The 20,677-nt window shown below is 47.8% G+C and overlaps 2 protein-coding genes across 7 annotated transcripts in view; both read left to right on the top strand.

Annotated features, from left to right (window-relative positions):
• The window catches only part of LOC120652589 (protein SUPPRESSOR OF QUENCHING 1, chloroplastic), a 39,937-nt gene extending 33,152 nt beyond the window's left edge, over nt 1-6,785 (top strand). For 4 of the 6 annotated variants that reach the window (XM_039930458.1, XM_039930457.1, XM_039930454.1 and 1 more), the window contains 10 exons: nt 10-103; nt 1,153-1,310; nt 1,640-1,689; nt 1,766-1,902; nt 1,995-2,102; nt 3,926-4,018; nt 4,244-4,280; nt 5,157-5,404; nt 5,562-5,714; nt 6,263-6,785. In XM_039930458.1, coding sequence (XP_039786392.1) covers nt 10-103; nt 1,153-1,310; nt 1,640-1,689; nt 1,766-1,902; nt 1,995-2,102; nt 3,926-4,018; nt 4,244-4,280; nt 5,157-5,404; nt 5,562-5,714; nt 6,263-6,439 — 1,255 coding nt within the window. In that variant the 3' untranslated portion in view covers nt 6,440-6,785. The remainder of the gene's footprint in view (nt 1-9; nt 104-1,152; nt 1,311-1,639; nt 1,690-1,765; nt 1,903-1,994; nt 2,103-3,925; nt 4,019-4,243; nt 4,281-5,156; nt 5,405-5,561; nt 5,715-6,262) is intronic. The other 2 variants (XM_039930459.1, XM_039930455.1) reach the window with 1 other exon arrangement.
• An 11,877-nt stretch (nt 6,786-18,662) lies between these two features.
• Nucleotides 18,663-20,017, top strand: LOC120652588 (transcription factor bHLH147-like). Its single transcript, XM_039930452.1, has one exon. It carries the CDS (start codon nt 18,906-18,908, stop codon nt 19,539-19,541), a length of 636 nt encoding a protein of 211 aa, XP_039786386.1. The 5' UTR covers nt 18,663-18,905; the 3' UTR covers nt 19,542-20,017.
• The last annotated feature ends 660 nt before the right edge of the window (nt 20,018-20,677 follow it).

The following is a 20,677-nucleotide window of genomic DNA, read 5'->3' as shown; positions in this document are numbered from 1 at the left end:
TCCTTCCAGAGAGATTAATTTTGTGGATGAGACTGTGAGAACACTAGCTGGAAATGGGACTAAAGGCTCTGATTACAAAGGAGGAGGTCAAGGAACTGATCAGGCATGGCTTGACTTTTCTTTTCCTGCTACCATTCTGGAACCATCGTATCAAAACACCGACCTTATTTTCATGAAACTCCTACAAGGCAAATAGTTGCTGAACACATTTGGTTTGCCCTCAAGTGTAACTAATGGCTTTTAGAGAAACAAGAGTTTTGGTTGAAAACTATGCTAAGATCATTGGCATTACACTGTTCAGTCTAAGTTGATTCTCATACAACTGAACCATGAGAGTGAGAACCAAAGATCTGTCCTATCCCACCACAATATTGGTGACCCATATAAAGATATGAAATTTAGCCTTGTGGGATTATAATTAAATTCTGTAATGCTCCAGATTGTTAGTAAAACACTTGCAGATATACTGGTACAACTATTTGGAAATGCCTTAGATGGTTCAGATGCATGATTTACCGACCACTTCATTTACAAGATATATAACACATTTTATAAGTAACCTCAAACGTGAATTGCCTGTGCCTAGGCTGTAGAATTTATTCCACGACATACTTTTTCTCACTAAATTTAGATGTATCTGATCAACTGTATCTAGTGTTTATTTCCAGCCGCTACTCCAACGCACCCTCACTGCACATTTCAAGGCACATGGCCCATCTTGCATACACTAATTAGCTAGTGAAAACCTTTTATGGATAGATGCATATCAGAAAAGGTAATCTTAGACAGGACAAAAGCCTTTGTGCCACAATGTGGCTTTAGTTCAGGGGGCCAAGTGATTGCCCATATAATTCCAGATTGTTTCACCTGTAGAACAAAACAACGAACATTCATAAAAAAATGTACCTTGAAGTTACAATATTTTTTGAAATTTGTCAAATCCATAGTTCACCCATGGATGTTCCAAAATTTCATTTTTTTTTCGAAACTTTGAAGTATGCTTTTTGATGAATTTTCACCCTATACAATATTTGTGGCATTTCCGCCAGAGTCACACCTGTCATTTCTGGATTAGTTAAACACTGCCAAATTTATCATATCATACTTCATGTTGATAGAACAAAATAACTTGACTTGAAAGTTTTTATGTAGGTCCTAAATTCGCCATGGGATGTCTGCTATGATCCGTCACAGGAGACTGTTTATATTGCAATGGCTGGGCAGCACCAAATCTGGAAGCACAACATCCGTGATGGTGTAACCAATGTTCTTAGTGGTGATGGCTACGAGAGAAATTTAAATGGCTCAAGGTAACAAATTTTCTGGCATTATCTGTCAGGAAAGATTCAAATCTGCTATGGTCAATGGTCATACATGCAGGCTGCCCATGGAGCACGGCTAGCAATTGCTTGAGGCATGTTTGTAGACAAGTACCAACAGATTCAAGACACGTTTAATTGTTTATTTTTCATGCTAATTACTATACAAGTTGAAGTAGAATAACCGTTCTGGATCTTAGTATACAGGTTTGCTTCTTATATGTTAGCGGCCATCTGGCCCCTTCCCATCCTTGTGCTTCATTTGGTTGGTACTTTGATGTTCTGGTTGCATTTTCTGAAAATTCAAATTTATATTGCAGTGCCTTCAGAACATCATTTGCACAACCTTCTGGGATTTCATTGGCTCCTGGTATTCATTGTCGATTCCTTTTTTCTGTCCTGTCTGTGATCTGACGACATCACGACACCGAGCATTTGACTCACAGGAATCATTATCACAGAATTGCAGGAGTTAATTGTTGCTGATAGTGAAAGCAGTTCCATTCGAGCTGTTAATCTGAAAACAGGAGGCTCAAGATTGCTAGCTGGGGGAGATCCAGTATTTCCAGAAAATTTGTTTAGGGTATCTGTCTCTTGATACTAAAGATATCCGCCTAGTTACTGCAGCACTAAGCAGTCCAAGCATTTTTAATTAGATTCTTCTGTTCTATTCAGTTTGGAGATTATGATGGGACTGGCTCAGATGTGCTCCTCCAACATCCATTGGGTGTTGTATATGCCAGCGACAATCAAGTATATGTAGCCGATTCGTACAATCACAAGGTAATCAGTTGTTCTGACACATAATCATCTATGTCCCATTTAAGTGTAAGATATGTGTAGTGCTAAGTTGGCTTTGTAGCTAATACAATCTAGGGTTTCCCATGTGCTCTATACGTATATATATACGACCTAGACTCCTAGTGGAATAAAGTTTGCAGCCATAGATATTCCCTCTTTCCTGTTCTTCTGACATTGTTCAGACTTCAGAGCATAGTTTGTTCTCTTTCTTGGCCTCTAGTTCCTCTGAACTCTTCTCCCCCTCCCCCAGTTCCATCCTATCCTGTTTCCTTCAACTGTTACTCCAATTGCAAGTCCTGGTCAGTTTCTGCGACATCACCTCCAGTTCCATCTCCTATTAGTCTACTACATTTCCGCATCCTGTGTTCCACCTGCAGCTCCTGGTACTTTTCTGACTATAATTTTATCCTAGAGTTCTCGTATTCGTCTTCACATTTCTCCCTTTTCTGTTCCGTCATCAGTACCATGATGATCTACTGCTCATGTTGACATTCAGGTGTGATATTGGTGCGCATAGGGTAGGGTCCAGAATGATGTGATATTCAACACTAACCCTCTCTGTATGTAGGCTAAGAGCCTATGGAGTAACTTTGGTGGTTTTCTCCTATTTTTCTGACAGTTCTATCCTGTGCGAGACCAGCTGTTAAAGATAATGCGAATTACAGTCAGAGGGTGGTTGTTAGCCCTGTTCATGGTTTAACCCAAACCTGTTGGAAACCATGAAACCAATCCAGACCAAACTGTGATAGCAGGTTTTGATGGGCTGGTTTGGTTTAGCCAACAAACAGTCAGGCCTGTCATAACTCATAAGTAACGGGATTCAGCCCCATCCAGACAGGAGCGGTAGCATTCTTCCCGAGCGGCAAAGGGTTGGAGATTTTTTCTTGAACGCGCAGGAGAACTGCGCATCAATATATTAAGAAGAAAAGGGAGGGGTAGAAACCCCAGGTGATACAGTTAAGGGCCTATATCGTGCCCTTACAACGGACAGCTATAGACTATTACAGATAGACAAAAGGGTGGGACCTGACCAAAACCAAAAGGAACACCTAGACCCGCCCGAAGGTCCTGGGCGAGGAGGTGTGACACTCCTCGAGCCCCAGCAAAGGACCACTGGTACAGCTCCTCTATAATGGTCGAAACCACACAAGAAACATTGGGCATGACACCGTCGAAGACACAACCATTGCGGTGTTTCCTCTATAAAGGGTCGGAGATTCAGCGCTCCTTCATGAGCCACTGGCGACATCCTAGCAGTTGAGCTGCTGGTGGTGTCTGCCTGAAGGATCGGAGCTCCTGCTTGAACCGCTGGTGACGCCTGAAGTTGCGTGTGTCATTTCTCTCTGATGTGCACCTGCTTGTTCTCAGGGAAAGTGAGGGGAACAGAGATCAGGGAGGATAGAAGAAGGCAGTAGGTTAGATCAAGGTAGGCGTTGTGTGGTGAGACATTGTGATTTGCCATAATCAAATCATTGCCAGTATAAACCCACCTAAACCACTGAGACCAAGCTGCGAAACCGGACTCTTTCCAGCTTGGATTGGTTTTTGGCGCCAAACTGACTAAAACCATGGCTGAACAAAGCTACTGGTAGGGTCAGGAACTCTTGATCCCCCACCCACCCAAAATAAACAAAGCTTTTAAATACCAACATTACTCGTAGTTCATTTTAGTTCAAGTTGTGCATTTCATCAGAGAGCCCTTTCTGCAAAAACTGTTGTTACAAATAATAAATTGCATCATGTGCCCTTTGTTTTGTGCTGAGTCATCCTCGTTTTTTTTTCCTTGTCTTAACCTGAAATGGCAGATAAAAAGGCTAGATCCTGTCACGAGAAAAGTTACAACTGTTGCTGGTACTGGACGCGCAGGATACAAGGATGGTCCTGGCTTGTCAGCTCAAGTGAGCTTATACTTAGAAGTCAAATTTTGTTTATCTTATACTTCAGTTGATTTGTGTTAGAGCCATCATGCAATTCATTTTAAATTGATGCTACATTAGTCAGCTGTACTAGTGCTCTGCTGTAGATTGATAAATGGTGTTGCTTTCTCCGTTCTTTATTATTTCTGACAAACAAATAGTGACTAGGAATTGCTTGATCAATTGTTTTGAATTTTCTGAATGCAGCTTTCTGAGCCAGCAGGACTTGTTGAAGTTGGAGATGGTAATTTTATTTATGTATTCATTTTCATGTGGTTTGTCTTGAAATAAATCGAGTCATGAGCTGTGAGTTGGTAGAACTGCTATACAAGTGAACCTATACCATATATTTATAGCATAATCTTCTCCTACAATTGATTCATTGAATTTGGCAACTAAAGAGCTCATCATTATTTCTTTTAGCTTGTCAGCACCCTGACTGGTCTTTTACTATCAATCGTTTGCATTCCATCTCTATGAACTACCCTAAACAAAGTACGGTTGGTAAAACAAATAGAAACTTTACATCATCTCTAAACTACCAAAATACAAGGACAAACAAAAATGAGGCTCACATTACCTGACTACAAAACCTGATGTACTTTATGCCTAATATTATGCTTCAGCCAATATTATTCACATTTAGATAACTTCCTAGATGAGGAATATTATTTAGGAGTCAGCAGTGACTCCATTAGGACTAATTAATAAGCAAATCCTTTGTGAAGCATATTCTCTTCCAACAGTACCCCTTAGAAGGCACTTTATAATTTTTTTTAAAAAAAAATTGGTTCCTCTGCTACCTACAAGCCAATGTGATGAGCTCCTTTAGAATTATATTTCCTGCAAGAACTTGTCCTCGAGCCTGCCCTGCCCCAATCCTTTACTACAGATGACGCAAATCCCAAGTGATTCCTAGCAAATCCCAACATCCTTTACTAGATTGTAATTTCACAAGCAAAAAGACATGGTCCAGGTCTTTGATACTAAAACTACTGCTTAAATACAGTTCTCCATATTCTATATTTAAAATTTTCTCCCTCATCACTACCCTTGTGTTCCGTTGTGCTGCAAATTGAAACTTATGTAATGCAATGACCACACTGTTGATATGTTACAGGAAGGCTTCTTGTAGCAGATACAAATAACAACGCGATCAGATATATAGCTCTTAGTGAGAAAGGTGCAGAGGTGAAGACACTAGATTTGATTGGCGTGCAGCCGCCGTCACCAAAACCAAAGACATTGAAACGCCTAAGACGGCGGCTATCAGTAGACACAGATGTTATTAATGTTGATGGTGGTTCTTCAATGGAAGGATTCTTGTCTCTTGCAATTACAGTACCTGATGGTTACCATTTCTCCAAGGTCACTAATATCCAGAGAACATTGTTCTTTTTATCGTGCTTTGCAAGTTTGCATCATCGATGATAGGCAGAAGTGAATGTGACACAACATTCAAACAGTAATATTCTTTTTTTGATTATTTGTATTAAGATTAACATTTCTTTTTGCTGAGGTATAGGAAGCTCGCAGTAAATTTGATGTGGAAACAGAGCCAGCTAATGCAATTGAGATTGAGCCGGCAAATGGTTTTCTAGACTCCGAAGGGCTGGCATCGCTGAAGTTCAAAAGGATATCATCGTCGTCGTCATCGATGGGAAGGATAAACTGCAAGGTAGAAACATAAAATCAGCACTAAAATTACTTAATTTGTTTGAAAATACACGCCACTTTAGTCATTCTAGCTCTTGGCACATGAATCAAGATGTGACAAATGACCAGGTTAAGCCTATAAAGTTATGGGAAACCATCGTAGGTCTTGTTTGGATACATCCCCTCCAATCCATACATATCGAGAGGGAATGGATTTATCCAAACAAAGCCTTAAGAGATACAGAGCATGCTGTAATTAATATGGGGCTTTGGATGGAAGCAGCGGTAAAATTGCCTCAAGGTAGCAAGTCTAAACAAAATTGAAATGTTATAATGACCCTTTCACGAAAATAGTCGAATGCAGCTTGTCCTCTTCATATGGTCATTTTGAATTAGTGTGCGTGTGATATTGAGTTATTATGTAGAGGCTAAAACATGTGTCGTTAGTATCCCCAGGCTTAGAAGGGCTCTTTGGCATATCATGAAATCCATTTTGTTTCTTTATTAGTTAACTTGTGGTTTTGATATTTACCAATTGTGTTTCTGATTATGTTCTGTTATGTCTTGCAGGTCTACTACTGTAAAGAAGATGAAGTTTGTCTATATCAATCCGTTGCTTTTGATGTCCAATTCCATGAAGGGACAGAGCCCAGTCCTGCGCAAATTACTTTATCCTATTCTGTGACTCCAAGAGATAATTCAGGTGGTGCGCAATTAATTGCAGGTAGAAAGAATGCCAAGGTATAGTCAGATTCACGTTGTTAAGTTTACTTGTGTCGTTGTATTTATTGTCAATTCCTTGAAGAAAATGTATATATAATCAATTTGGCTCCAGGCCCGCTATGCTAAGTGGGGGGTTGCCTTTTTTTTGGCCAAAGTTCCAGCTAATTTCCCTTGTATGTTGTATAGCTGACATGCTTCTTGTAACCCAGCTGCATTGTTTTTGCAAGTCTTATGTCTCCCTTTGCTGGGCAACAAAATTAATAGATTAGGATGTTGTAGTTCATTGATTGCTTGGAACACTGTATGGAGTCCATTTGATGGAATCCTGTTAAGTCTAATAATTGATGAACGTTTGGTTGCATTGAACAAATTGATTCCAAGCAAAGGGTGGTAGTGCCCTGCATGTGACCCAAAATACTGCGTGCGTGCCAGCACTTCTGTAGCGCAAAATCACTGACACATTGCAATTTTGCAAATCATCTACCGATTTATTGCACATGAGGCTTAACCAAATAACAAAAAATAACACCTAGGAAATCATTGGATCAGTTCCAATGATGAGAGCCAGACATGTGTCTTAAGAACTCGAAAGTTTTCATCATGCTAGTCTGCGTTATGGAGTTCTAGCTTCCGGAAGCTGTTGATCTCAATAAAATGATAATGCAGTTTATCAGCTTATGGTCGACCTGTCACTTTTGTTTGTTAGGAGACACAAGAACAAGATTAGCTGTCAGTGCCTATCCTTCTACAACCAGCGCCTAGAGTACTTGCTCCCTGAAGTTGGGATGGTTTCTGTTGCTGATTCGTGATTAACTGTGTGTCATTACCGATTCGTCATGGTCCGTGGCCACAACATCGCTCATCGCATGTGGGACAGTTGGAAAGCATGGGATCCCATGAATTTTTTCAGCTGTGCTGGCGAAAAGCTATCCCCAGTTCTTTTGCAATCCTCAACTCAAAAGAGTTTCAGAAGGCAGCTGCCACGTTTTGTTGACTTCTAATATCATACTCTACCGTTGACACCTGTTTTTCCCCCCTACCCTCCGATCATCTTCCAAATGATTAGGGTAACAGGTTCAGTCTGGATTGGAATCTGGTGATTTAGTTTTGTCAATTTTAGTGGGACTCGTGACTAGACCAATGCCTGATTGTTAATGCATTGTTGCATTGTCACCCTCAGAACCCACGATCTAGACCACAGCTGCCATGTGTCTGAGCAGTGTCATGGGCCTCACTCCTGCCATTTGCAAAGCAGATTCTGTTTTAGATCATCATGTTTCTGCATGAGCAGCATTTTTGCTGTCTCGAAAAGATATTAAAAAATTGAAGCGGGATTTCGCTATTGGGACTGTATAATCACCGGAAGACGCCGAGCCTCGCGGCTATGTTGTTGTGTGCGCGAAGGTGGACCCTGCCTTCCACCAGCTGGTTGTTGGTAAGCCTACCGATCTTATTGTTCTAAACATAGCCTGATAACCAGCTGACACGAGCTTTTGTGCGACCTGCACAAGGTCGTCGTCTGCTCCCATCTGATATCCATCGACTCATCAGGGAGCATGCTCGACAGATACGTGGATGCACCAAGCACCATGGGTAGCTAGCTACTCTGGTGAGTGGTGACCAGGGCCTGTTGAGCTGATCCCTGCCAAATTTGTCAGGAGAGCCCTGTTCAGTGAAGTCTGTTCAGGTCCTGTTTAGATCACATCTCGTAAACCTGTAAACACAAAAAAAACATCACATCGAATGTTTTGACACATGCATGAAGTACTAAATGAAATTTATTTATAAAAAATTTTACATGGATGGGCTGTAAATCGCGAGACGAATCTAATTAGCCTATTTAATCCATGATTTGCAACAGTGATGGTACAGTAACCATCCACTAATTATGGATTAATCATAGATTAATTAGCATCATTAGATTCGTCTCGTGATTTATAACCCATCTGTGCAAAAAGTTTTGTAAATAAACTTTATTTAGTACTTCAAATTAGTAAGATTTCATCGCAAAAAAATTTTATGCTTCATCTAAACAAAGCCTCATTCACATGGCTCGATGGCATCTGGCCGGCGGCCCTTCCGGAGCCGAGAGAGCTTGAAAGCCGGGGTGTGTTTAGTTCCCACCAAATTTCCAAACTTTCCATCACATCCATCACATCTCCTATCACATCGATATATTAAATATAGCAAATAACTCATGCATGGAGTATTAAATGTAGTTAAATAAAAAAACTAATTGCATAGTTTTAATGTACGTTGCAAGACGAATCTTTTGAACCTAGTTAGGTCATGGTAGGACAATATTTACCACAAACAAACGAAAAGTGCTATAGTGTGCTACAGTGATTGATGTGACTTTTTCTCCCCCTTTTCACCTCATCTAAACACAGCAGCAGGCTGCTACAGCCCTGAGGATGCTGCTACCCGAGCCTTTAGTTGGGACAGCCGGACAGGCAACCGTGGCGCAAAGCAAGGCTGTTAGGTTCACTGCTCTCTGCCTCTATTTCTCCTCTGGCTGTGTTTAGATCCGTAAAATGATGATAAAAAAGGTCATATAGGACAATGTAGTACACTATAACATTTTTCGTTTGTTTGTAGTAATTGTTGTCCTATTATGACCTAACTATGCTCAAAAAATTCGTCTCGTCGTGTACATCAAAACTATGCAATTAGTTTTTTTATTTACCTACATTTAATACTCCATGCGTGAGGTAAAAGATTTGATGTGATAGGTGAATAGTGAAGTTTGGAGAGAAAAATTTTGGAAATAAACACAGCCTCTGTTTTCTTTAAAAAAAAAGAACCGGCAAGAGTTTTGCTGTTTTTTAATTAACATAGGCTCTCTGCCTCTGTTACGCACGTTAGCAGGAGATGCTGTTCCGTGGGTTGCACGGTTAATTTATATAGCTGGAAATCACCACGCAGAGTCTAGAGATGCCCTCTGTTCGTTGTGCTGTGGCTGGTGGTTGGTGTTGATTTGTTGTAAGAGAAAAGTACTGTTGATTGGCTGGTGGCTGCTGACTGGCTCTGGTTTGGTGTGGAAAAAAATACTATTGGCTGGATGCAGCGAACAGAATAGTCGGGGAAAACGCAGGCGTTTTGCCGCTTGGGCATTCGACATCGCCGTCGCCGTGTGGCATACATACATTCCCTTCGGTCCGAGCCGCGTGCTATGATGCGAACCGGTCTCCGCGAGCGGCGCGGCACCACCTGCCCCGCAAAATCCAAGCGCTGAAGCACCGTTCGTCGGGTACTGCGAGCGGTAGGGCGGGGCCGACCGGTCGAAACTGCTCGACGGCGCGGCCTGGCCTCAAGGCTGAACACGTGAGGAAGTTTGAAAACGAAAACCAGCCACCAGGCGGCGTCATCTGTCATCCGTCGTGGCGCCATCATCTGCTCCTAGTAGCCAAGCGGCGGGCAGGCCACGTACTCACGCCGAAGCAGGAGGCGCGGCACCCAAACCCACGCCGAACAGGCGCCGGCACTGACTGCCACACGAGAGCGAGAGAGTAGTGCCCTGTCGCCACCCCGTCCCACCACCAGGGTTTTAAAATCCGACCGGACCGGCCTAACCGCCGCCCTCCGGTACCGGTTTACCGGACCGGTTAGACCGGTAACCGGTGGAAACCGATTGAATTCAAATCCAAATTCAAATAAATTCAAAAACTCCCATACAACCGGTTCCGACCGGTTTACCGGCTGGTTTGACCGGTTTACCGGCCGGTTTTACCGGTTTGAAATTCAAAAGCTCCCGTGCAACCGGTTTACAGGCCGGTTTGACCGGTTTACCGACCGGTTTGACCGGTTTTACCGGCCGGTTTGACCGGTTTGATCGGTGGGCCTTCATGGGCCGGCCCATTTTTTTTCTTTTTCTTTTTTGATTTAACTTTATTTCCACAAACTATACTAAATGAATGAATTTTTGAGAAACTTTGACACCATTAGATTCATTACACCATGAAGTATTTTTAGGAATTTTTTGAGAATTTTTTATTTTTTAAATTCAAATTTAAAATTTGAATTTTGGCCGGTTGGGTACCGGCCGAAACCGGAACCGGACCGGACCGGTTTGACCGGTAACCGGTCAAACCGGACCGGTTCCCACCGGTTAGGTTAACCATGCCCACCACAAGCCGCAGGCAGCGGCAGCGGCGCCACAGATGGACATCCTGTACCGAGCCCCGGATCGGGCAGCGGAATCTGCAGCAAACATGGGCTGTCCGGCCGCCGGGCGCGTGCGCGTGCGCGCTTCTCCTCCTCGGTCAGCCGCCAGCCGGCACGTCTTTTTAGTTCCTTCCACGCGAAAAAGGAAGGCCTGCCTGCCAATCATGCCGGCCGGGCGGCGCGGGCGCGGCCCAGCCGCCCAGGGGCTTGCCACTCGCCTCGCCCTCGCCCTCGCCCTGCCCCTCCTGGGGAGACACCTGCCTTTCTCCCGGCCGCGACACCCACCGGCAGCACGGCGCGGCCGGCGCAGTAGCACAGGCACAGTGGCGCGCGCGACGGGCGGTCTCGGCGCGCGCGCGAGGACGCCGTGTGGCCGCTGGCCAGAACGCTGCGGCACGTCGCGCCCGCTCACCCACCGCGGCTGGGGCTCGGGGCTCCGCTCCGCCGCGGATCCCACCGGATCTTGCACGGGTTGTCGTCAGGGCCTCAGGGGTCACGCGGAATGATCGTGCTGCCCTGCCCCCCACGCGGCCTACGTGAGGGCACGTTTGAAGGGTGGTGAGGTTGAAACGCAGCAGGACCATCCGGCGATCGGGCGATGCGTGTGCGCCTGTCGATCCATCTCCGTTTCAGATGTGCGCGCCATTGCAATTTGCAAAGGAGATACGCACCGGTGCATGGTGTGCTGGCCGGCCGGTACGCGCCGAATCTGTACTCCCGATTTCATGAGGTAGACCGGCAGTGGTCCTTTGGGTATGTGTGTGGTCGTGCACGCTCAAACAGGTGCTCGTTCGTCGTCAAGAAACAAAAGGAGGAACGCCATTGCTGATGAAGGGATCTAGGATCTTGTTACGCGTCGGTCCAGAGCTGAGCGTAAGACAAGCGATCAGCCCACATGTGCTCAATTCTTTTTTTTTATATTAGCCTGGTGAGAATATGCCACTGTCTTTTACAGGCCATGCATCGGGAAACGACGTGGATACCAAGGCTTACGCAATGGATATTCCGATCTGCTGCAGTCCATGTAACGTTCCTAAGGCCTTCTCCAGTGGTTGATCATCTTAATCTGAGGTGGCGGAGAGAAAATTCGTAAAAAACTCAACTTTAGGCCGTGTTTGTTTACCAGTCATATTAAAATTACACAAAAAGACGAATGTCCGCATAGAGTACTAAATGAAGTCTATTTGTAAAAAAATTTCAGAGATGCGTGTAATTTACCAGAGATCCTGCAGGTGGTTTTGTAATTAAATTTATTTAATACTCTAAATTAGTGGTCAAAAATAAAAAAAATCGCAAATTTTTTTCCATCCCAAACCAAACATGGCCTAGCGAGTATTCCGTCGCTGGCTCATGGCGCGCTTCTCCAGGTGCTGTGAGAGCGGACGTCCGAATCGAGAAGCACAGGAACTGTTTCTCTCTTTTACTACGGGCACATCAGCTGACTTGAGAGCCTCAAGTGCGTGCGTTGACAGTAAGTCGTCTGCAAACTGTCTTAGATCCTGTTTAGATCACAAATCTTAAATTCCGTAAACACAAAAAAAACATCACATTAAATATTTAGACATATACGTAATAACAAAAAAACATCACATCAAATATTTGGACATATACATAGAGTACTAAATAAAATTTATTTACAAAACTTTTTATATGGATGGGCTGTAAATCGCGAGACGAATCTAATAAACCTATTTAATTCATAATTTGTAACAGTGATACTACAGTAAACATCCGTTAATCATGGATTAATTAGCATCATTAGATTCGTCTCGCGATTTACAACTCATCTGTGCAAAAAGTTTTATAAATAGACTTCATTTAGTATTTCAAATTAGTAAGATTTCATCGCAAAATTTTTTTGCGTTTCATCTAAATAAGGCCTTAACCGGTGAAGGTGCACTGCTACTATCAGTATTCAGTAGTACTCGTATGAACGAGGGCTCCTTCCCCGGTGCAAGCCCACAGGGCCACTGCGCGTCCCGGTAAGCATTAAGCAAGGGCCTGCCTCCACGCTTCCACTCCCCGCTGAGTCGCGCATGTGACCTGACCTTTCAATGATTGGGGCTCTACATTGCGATCCGCTGCAGTTCGGCAGCCTGCAGTTGGGCCACTGACCGGTGGGCCTGCATGTGTGGGGCCCACGTGTCAGGGACACCACTGCAGGGCACTCAACTGCAGCGGATCTCGTTCCTGCGCGACGTCCGCACTGCAGTGCTCAACCGGCCAGTCAACCACATCGCGGCCGACCCGCCGATCCAGCGAGTGCGCGACCTGGTAGATGCCACCGTACCCGCAGGCACTCACTGGCTAGCCGCCGCCCTGCCTCGCCATCGCCAGGCCGGGACGCACACCTGGTGTCCGGCCACCTAGCTCCAAAGCCTCCAATACGGCCACCGGAGCGACCGGCAGCCCCGGCGTCCGGCACCATGATCCCATCACGCCGCTGCCGACCCATCCAATCCGATCGAACCACCCCGCTCGCCCTCTGAGCCGCGCCCCCGCGCGTAAACGCCCCGCGGCAGCGGCAGATACGCAGGAGGAGTCGCCCCCCGCAAGGCTGCCACCACGCTTCTGCTGCTGGCATGGAGCCCGTGCACGCGCGCCATGTGCGGGGCGCGGCTCGCGTCTGCGTCTCCACTCGATTCATGTGGTTTCTGCATGCTACATTGGCGACGGATCATTGCCGCTCCGCCTGCTGTGTGTGCTAGCTAAGGGCCTGTTTGGCACGGCTTCTTGAGGGGCTCCAAAACCAGCTTCTTGAGGAGCCGTGCCAAACGCATCTCTGGGAGGGCTCCAAGCGGCTCCATACCCGGAAAACACGGTGACTGGAGCAGTTTTGGCGAGCTGGAGCCACAAAATCGTGGCTCCGTCCGGCTCCACCCCAGACCGCAAGCCACAGGTACGCAAATACCCCTAATGGGTCACGACGCTCGAGTGCTCGACGCGCAGGGCGGATGCGACCGGTCGGCGGCGGGAGCTCGAAGCTCCGGCGGAGCTGGCCGGCCAGCGCGCGAACTCGACGCGGACGGTCGGCGGTGGTAGCTCGAGGACGACTAGCGCGGAAGCTCGAGGCGGACGGTCGGCGTTGCTCGAGCTTCCTGGAGGTGTGCTTCCCCGGAGGGGTGGCCATGGCGGGCAGCGGGGATCGCATCACCGGCTGCGTCGCTAGACATGGCCACTGCCCGACCAACGACCGACCCTCTCGAGCAGCCCCCATGGCCTAGCTCCCCATCAGCATGCGCCGCCTTCCCCGGAGAAACGGGTCACTGGAGCTTCCCTAACCCCCACCGTGACCTTTCCTGGCTAGCTACTCCTGTTGTGCTCCTTTGCAATGGCGAGAGGAGAGAGACGAGGGAGCAATGGGAGAGAGAGCTAGGAGATGAGAATACCGGATAAGAACAAACGAAGACATAAAAGATGCAGAGCTCTGTAAAAAAAAGGGGGGGGGGGGACAAGCCTTTGACGTCTGGAAGTGGGCCATGAGTGGCACACCAAAGAGCTCCCGTGCAGCATGTTAAAAAAAATAATATTAACTAATTAACTTCATATAAGAAAGATATAAAAAATAAGGGTAATATGGTCATTTGACTTTTCTTGTGTATATTAAATAACTAGGAGGAGCTGTTTTTGCCAAACGGTTTTCAAAACAGCTTTAGCTCCACCAGAAAAGCTGCTCCACCAAAAAAAAACCGAAGCCGGATCCGTTTTTGAAGGAGCCGGAGCGCTACTAAACAGGTCCTAAGCTAGGCCAGCTCGCATGTTATCGTGGCAACGATGAGGCGTTGCTCCCCGAGGGCCTCCCGTCGCCCATACCTGGGGCGTGTTTGTTTCCGCTTGATGCGGACGCGCGACTCGGTCGATCGGCGTTCCCTAGAATCGTGATTTTATCCGCGTTACGTGATTCTCACTTTCCAGTACAAAACCAGCCGTCGGAATGAAGCGGCGATGAAAACAATCGCGCCCACCGCAAAGTGTTTGGCGGGATTATTTTCGATTCTCGCGTTCCTTCCCCCAAGAAGCGACTTTTAATGGGAAACAAACAGGCCCCTGATCGAACCAATATAATCGAGTGCCTTGACAGTTACTGTGTGCTCAGATTCTCCGGCGTTTTTCTCTGTTTTTTTTCTTTTTACATTTACATGCCGAAGGCGTGCCGGTGTGCATGCCCCATGACGCATCGTGCTTCCAGGTCGTTTGCTCTGGTGCTCCGTTGGGAGCAGAAGGCTGCAGTACTTCTTCTCTCTACGGCTGTGTTTAGTTCCCCTGGAAAGCACTGTAGCGACAGGAAAAACAACTATAGCACATTGTAGCACGTTTCGTTTGTTTGTGGTAGATATTGTCCTACCATGACCTAACTAGGCTCAAAAGATTCGTCTCGCAAGTACATCAAAACTATACAATTAGTTTTTTTATTTACCTACATTTAGTACTCCATGCATGGGTCATTTGCTACATTTAATATTTCGATGTGATGGAAATGTGATGAAAAGTGATGTTTTTGTGGGGATTTTTGGTGGATCTAAACACTGCCTACGTTTACATTTAGGCCCGTGTTTAGATGCAAAAACCAAAATTCCAAAAAAAATTTCTGTCACCTGCATGGAGACTTAAATTTAGACGAAATAAAAAACGCATTGCGACTGCTGTCTGTAAATAGTGAGACGAATCTAATGAACCTAATCAGGCTGTAATTAGATGCTAAATTGCTACAGTAATGCTACAGTAAATAACCTCTAATGACGGATTAATTAGGCTCATTAGATTCGTCTCGCAATTTACAGACGAATTCTGTAATTATTTTTGTAATTAGTCTATATTTAGTACTTCAAATATAGAAAGATGACTTTTCAAAATTTTTCCATCGCCCAACTAAACGGGGCCTAGGTCACGGACTTCGGAGGTTTGGTCTGGACTAGTAGTATTCATTGCGTGACAAGACGGCCCAGACAGTTTAGGACTAGTAGTGTGTGTTTAGATTTCCAAACTCCTCCAAATTTTTCAAACTTTCCATCACATCGAAACATTAAATATAGGAAATGACTCATGCATAGAGTATTAAATGTAGGTAAATAAAAATAATAATTATATAGTTTTGATGTACATTGCGAGACGAATCTTTTGAGCCTAGTTAGTTCATGGTATGACAATATTTACCACAAACAAATAAAAAGTGTTAAAGTATACTACAGTGTCCGATGTGACTTTTTCTATCCGTTTTTCATGGATCTAAACACAGCCGTAGACGAGGAGCAGATTCGGGCACAAGAATCTCCACGTTCCAGCGCGTGACGAGGAAAGACTTACTGGCACCTCGCGGCAGTGACGCCCATGTGGCTCCTCATTAAGAAGCAAATGGTATTCAATTAGCCAGTCGCTGGTCCAGAGCCATGGAAGAAGGCAACTCAGCGACGTGATGCCTGATCATTTCCTGCTCAGCCCATGCTAAGCCTAAGATGGTATACTCACTAGTAGTAATTCCGGCAGAGGGTAACTTAGATTTGTACTACCATGTAAAAAACCTGAATTTGGTGTCAGTGCCTAAGTGCTTTTAGCTGGGTTCTCTTCCCCAAATCGCCGTGATCTGCTCGCTCCTACCAGGAGCTGCTTCTCAAGTCGCAACGTCACGAGAGAGCCACCGCCACGCACGCATGCGTACGGCGGGGGATGATGCAAACAGCTAGACTTAGCAGCTTGTTAGGAAGCGAGGGAGCAGGCATGCGTGCAGTCTATCTTGGGGGTTGGGGTAGTCCTAGGCTTTGGGATTAAGGGGGCGTTTAGTTCCAAAAACAAAAAATTTTGGTTGTCACATCAGCGTTTGACTAGATGTCGGGAGGGCTTTTCGAACACTAATTAAAAAACTAATTTCAGAACTCACTTGGAAACCGCAAGACGAATCTTTTGAGGCCTTTGACCGCATCATTAGCACATATGGGTTACTGTAGCACTTATGTCTAATGATGCCCTAATTAGGCTCAAAAGATTCGTCTCGTCGTGTACATCCAAACTGTGTAATTAGTTTTGTTATTTAATTACATTTAGTGCTTCATATATGTGTTTAAAGGGGAGGTGAAAATTTTTGGAACTAAACGGCCCCTAAAAACGCGCGCGCGCGGCCCTGCAGAGCAGAGGTTGCAGACGCGCTTATTAAAAAGAGGCGCTCGGATGGATCACGACGGGCTACGTACGAGTACGAGCGGCTTGGGCTTGCCTGCTTTCACCTAGTTTACGCCTGCCGAGGCAGCAGGAGGGGCGTTTGTTTGACTTGGCGCGGCCATTAAAAGGCTCGGCAGCCGCCTCATAAAACGGGGGCGGGCATCCACGCTCCCCCGGTCTTTTACACGGCCAAGCAACGTTTGATCCTGATACCACACAACATGGAACGCACATGGCCTGATACTCCTCTCTTTTCTTCCAGCTTCAAGGGTCAAATTGAGTACAACTTTTGTCCACACGAAAAAAAGATTACAAACTGCTAATTATGAGTACGACTACTGTAAGAAAGATTGCCAACGGCACCCGGCACGCAGTCAAATTGGACAAGCATGTGACCAGCTCTGGTTTTCCAGCTAAACGACAGGATTGGAAACGGCACTCACATCCCCCAGCTGCACGCCTGCAAATAACCAGCAGATTATCCAGGATAAGCACGGGTTTGGGGGGGAGGACTGCAACAATAATCTGACTGAGGAACAAGACACGAATGATTCGGCCCAGTTGCGCGGGGGTTGCTTCCGCCGCGCGACGTCCTCTGGGCATGTGACCCGCCGCCCGGGCGCTCCATGTTACCGGCGTGATCCATCCATGGGCGCCCCAGGCCGGCCGGCGCGTCCATGAGGAACATGGCGCCACATGCTACACACGCTAGCGCCGGCTACATACCCCCCCTAGCAAGTACTAGTGCACAGCAAAGCGGCAGGCCCCCTCGCGCGCGCCGGCGTGTGCTGTCCCCCTCCCCCTAATCATGGCTAAAGCGTAGCCGCACTAGCATCGGATCACTCGCCCGTACTAGTAGAGGGCAAAAACTACACCGCGCCTACGCCAGGGCCAGGCCCGCGAGCCACCGCCGCTCGATCTGATCGATCTCCGGATCACAGGACCGGCGCCGGGTTTTGTCAGGCATCGCGTCTGCTTTGTGGCGGCACCTAGGCTCACGAACGCAGCCAAGGCTGTTACAGGGAACTCTCTGACGCATCGGCGGTAAACCTTGTCACTAGTAAGTTCGTAGCGCGTGGGCCTGAGTAGTGTGGGCAACTCCTCGATGCATATGGATAGATGGCACGACAATGAGGTCTGTTTTTGGTGGCGTATGATTGATCGGGCGGCGCAGTAGCAAGAGCCCCGCTACTGTGTGTTATTAGGGCTCTCCTCTGCACGATATTCCCGGGCACTGCACTGGACCAACCATGAGACGAGAGTCTCGGAACCGGCCGGGTCTGAAGAAGAAACTGATCGATCGAGCTTTTTTTTAAAAAAAATAGAAGAGAACCATGACAGTGCATACACGGCAATCGCCATGTGCGAAAAGAATCATAGGCTCTTGCTAAGTCAACAACGATAATCTGTGCTACTAGTACTGTACAGCGAGCGTATACGGTATACACGCAGCCATCGATCTGCCCAATCAGAGACGGATCAATACCACGGCATACGGCAGCCACCGTACGTACACGGTATTGCCACTGCCGTTCGGTTCGGAGTTTCACACACACTAGCTACGGCTAGGAGCCTAGCTCGTTGGCTAGGTCCTAGGACAGGAGGGGAGAGAAGAGGTCACTTGCGTGCGCTTGCCCTCGAGCACACAGGGCCACCATGTCCATGCGATCCCTACACCGCCGTGACCACACTGGTGGACGCCGGGCCACAAAGTCCAAGCCCAGTGGACCTCATAATTAGCAGCTCACTCCCAGTGTCACACATGCAAAATGGATTAGACCAGAAGGAAAGGAAAGGAAAGAAAGAAAAAACAAGGAGGATTTTCTTTAGAAAAAAATACATATGCACACGCACTTATTGTTAACACCTCAGCGCAAAAGAGAGGCGGCAGAAAATCCAAGCGGATCCACAGGAGGGAGGGAGCCGCGCAGACGGGCAGTGGAGCACCATCGGCGTCGCCATTTGCCAGAGCCGCAACCCCCTTTATATTCCCCCCGCCCTCCCACCCTCTTTCTCCTCCCCATTCCCATCGCATCGCCTCCTCCCTCCCGTCATCCCCTGTCCTGAGCCGGCTGCAAGGCCAGCTCCTTGGATCGCGCACACCTTGTTCTCGTGCCGTCCTCGATCCACCGGGTTCGTTTGCGACCGCGAATTGTCGGCGCGGGCACCGGCAATGGCGTCCACGTCGAGCTCGACGCCCGCGGCGGAGGTGGAGGAGAGGGGCCGGAAGCGGAAGCGCGCGGACGGGCCGGAGCCCGCGACGGGGCCGCGGCCGTCCAAGTGGCGTACGCGGCGCGAGCACGAGATCTACTCGTTCAAGCTCTTCGAGGCGATCCGCCTCGTGCGCGCCGGGCCGTCCACCGCCGGCGCGGCGGGCCCGCCAAGCGGCAGGGCCGTGCGCGAGGCGGCCGACCGCGCGCTCGCCGTCGCGGCGCGCGGGCGCACGCACTGGAGCCGCGCCATCCTCGCCTCCAGCCGCCGCCGCATCCAGGCCGTGCGCCGCGCGCGCCTCCGCGCCCCCGCGTCCCCGTCTCCGCGCCACCGCGCCGCCGCCTCTGCCTCCGCCTCCACCTCGGCGACTGGGGAGGGCGCTAGCACGCCTCCCCTGGTGAGGAGCGCGAGGGTGCTGGGGCGGCTGGTGCCCGGCGGCCGGAGGCTGCCGTTTCCGACGCTTCTTGAGGAGACCACCGACTACATAGCGGCCCTCGAGATGCAGATCCGCGCCATGACGGCGCTCGCCGAGGCGCTGTCCGCCATCTCGGCCACCAACTCCTCGTCCTCCACCGGCGCCGGCTCTTCCTCCTCCTAGCCGGCGTGACCGGAGCTCCAAGATTCGTGCATTCGTTGTAAATTTTCCCTCTTTTTTTCCCGTCCCAACGAATTTTTCCTCGGGATTAGTTAACCTCTAGCGTTCTCCCTCTCCCCCCACTAGTTTTCTTTGTCGTCTTGTTTCTCTCATTTGGGCGAGCGGTTAGTGTGATGATGAAGATGATGATGATGGCGTTCCAGGATTAACCCGTGCTGTAATGTGGTAGAACGAAGAAGCCGTAGACCACAGTGGTTATGTTGTGACCTCTCCTCCCCCTTCTTCCAGCTCAGGATTCTTTCGTAGCTTGGTTTGTTGGTCTCTGCTGCCTCGGTCGCTCTCCGATGAATGCATCTTGAAATGTTCATTCAGACCACACCTCACGTATGGTGAATTCTTCCATGTGCCTCTTGCTTAACGTCCTGTAGCGTAATCCTCTTCTGCTGCAGTGCTGCTAATTAATTCTAAAGTTAAAGTTCTTCAGGGTCTGTATTATCTCAATGACATAATTACCGATATGTACTTGCGATTGCGAGAAACCTGAAATGATGCTCGGTTTGTGCGTTGGCGGCCGGGACTCGGCGAGCCTTTCATGACGTGCCCGCGATCCCAAGTTACCCCTGGTAAGAAACATTGACTAGCCGAGAGAGGTTCGCACGAGCACGACCACGATCCCTCGATTTTTCAAAATTTGCTGTCACATTCATCAAAATTTGAATTGAGAATGGTTCTCTAGAAATTATGGATAGAAATTTCGCCAAAGCTTAACAAACGGGACTCCCCAAGACGATAGACCCGTGCTCAAAGCAAAGACAGAGCGACGAGAGGATTGGCGACAGCAGAAAAAAAAAACGAAACAAAAAAGATCTGAGGGGGGTGTGGTACGCGATTGTTTATTTCGAACTGGCCAGTAGCACCAGCATGGAACGTGAAATGTTGCGACGTTAGGGGATTAAATGGCACGTGGCCGATCTGAGCGGGCACGCCCGGTTGAAACCCCGCCGGGGCCCGCGTGCAGTCACTCGCCGCGGGCCCGCGCATCTCATCTCATCGCGTCCTCGCCATCGCATGCAGTTAAAAGCATCTCGCGGACAGTGCCGGCGAGGAGGCGGCGGCCCCCACCGTTCGCAGCGGCTCGT

The sequence above is a fragment of the Panicum virgatum genome, chromosome 9K, assembly GCF_016808335.1.
Source record: "Panicum virgatum strain AP13 chromosome 9K, P.virgatum_v5, whole genome shotgun sequence".
Lineage (NCBI taxonomy): Eukaryota > Viridiplantae > Streptophyta > Magnoliopsida > Poales > Poaceae > Panicum > Panicum virgatum.
This window is presented reverse-complemented; position numbering and strand designations above follow the sequence as displayed.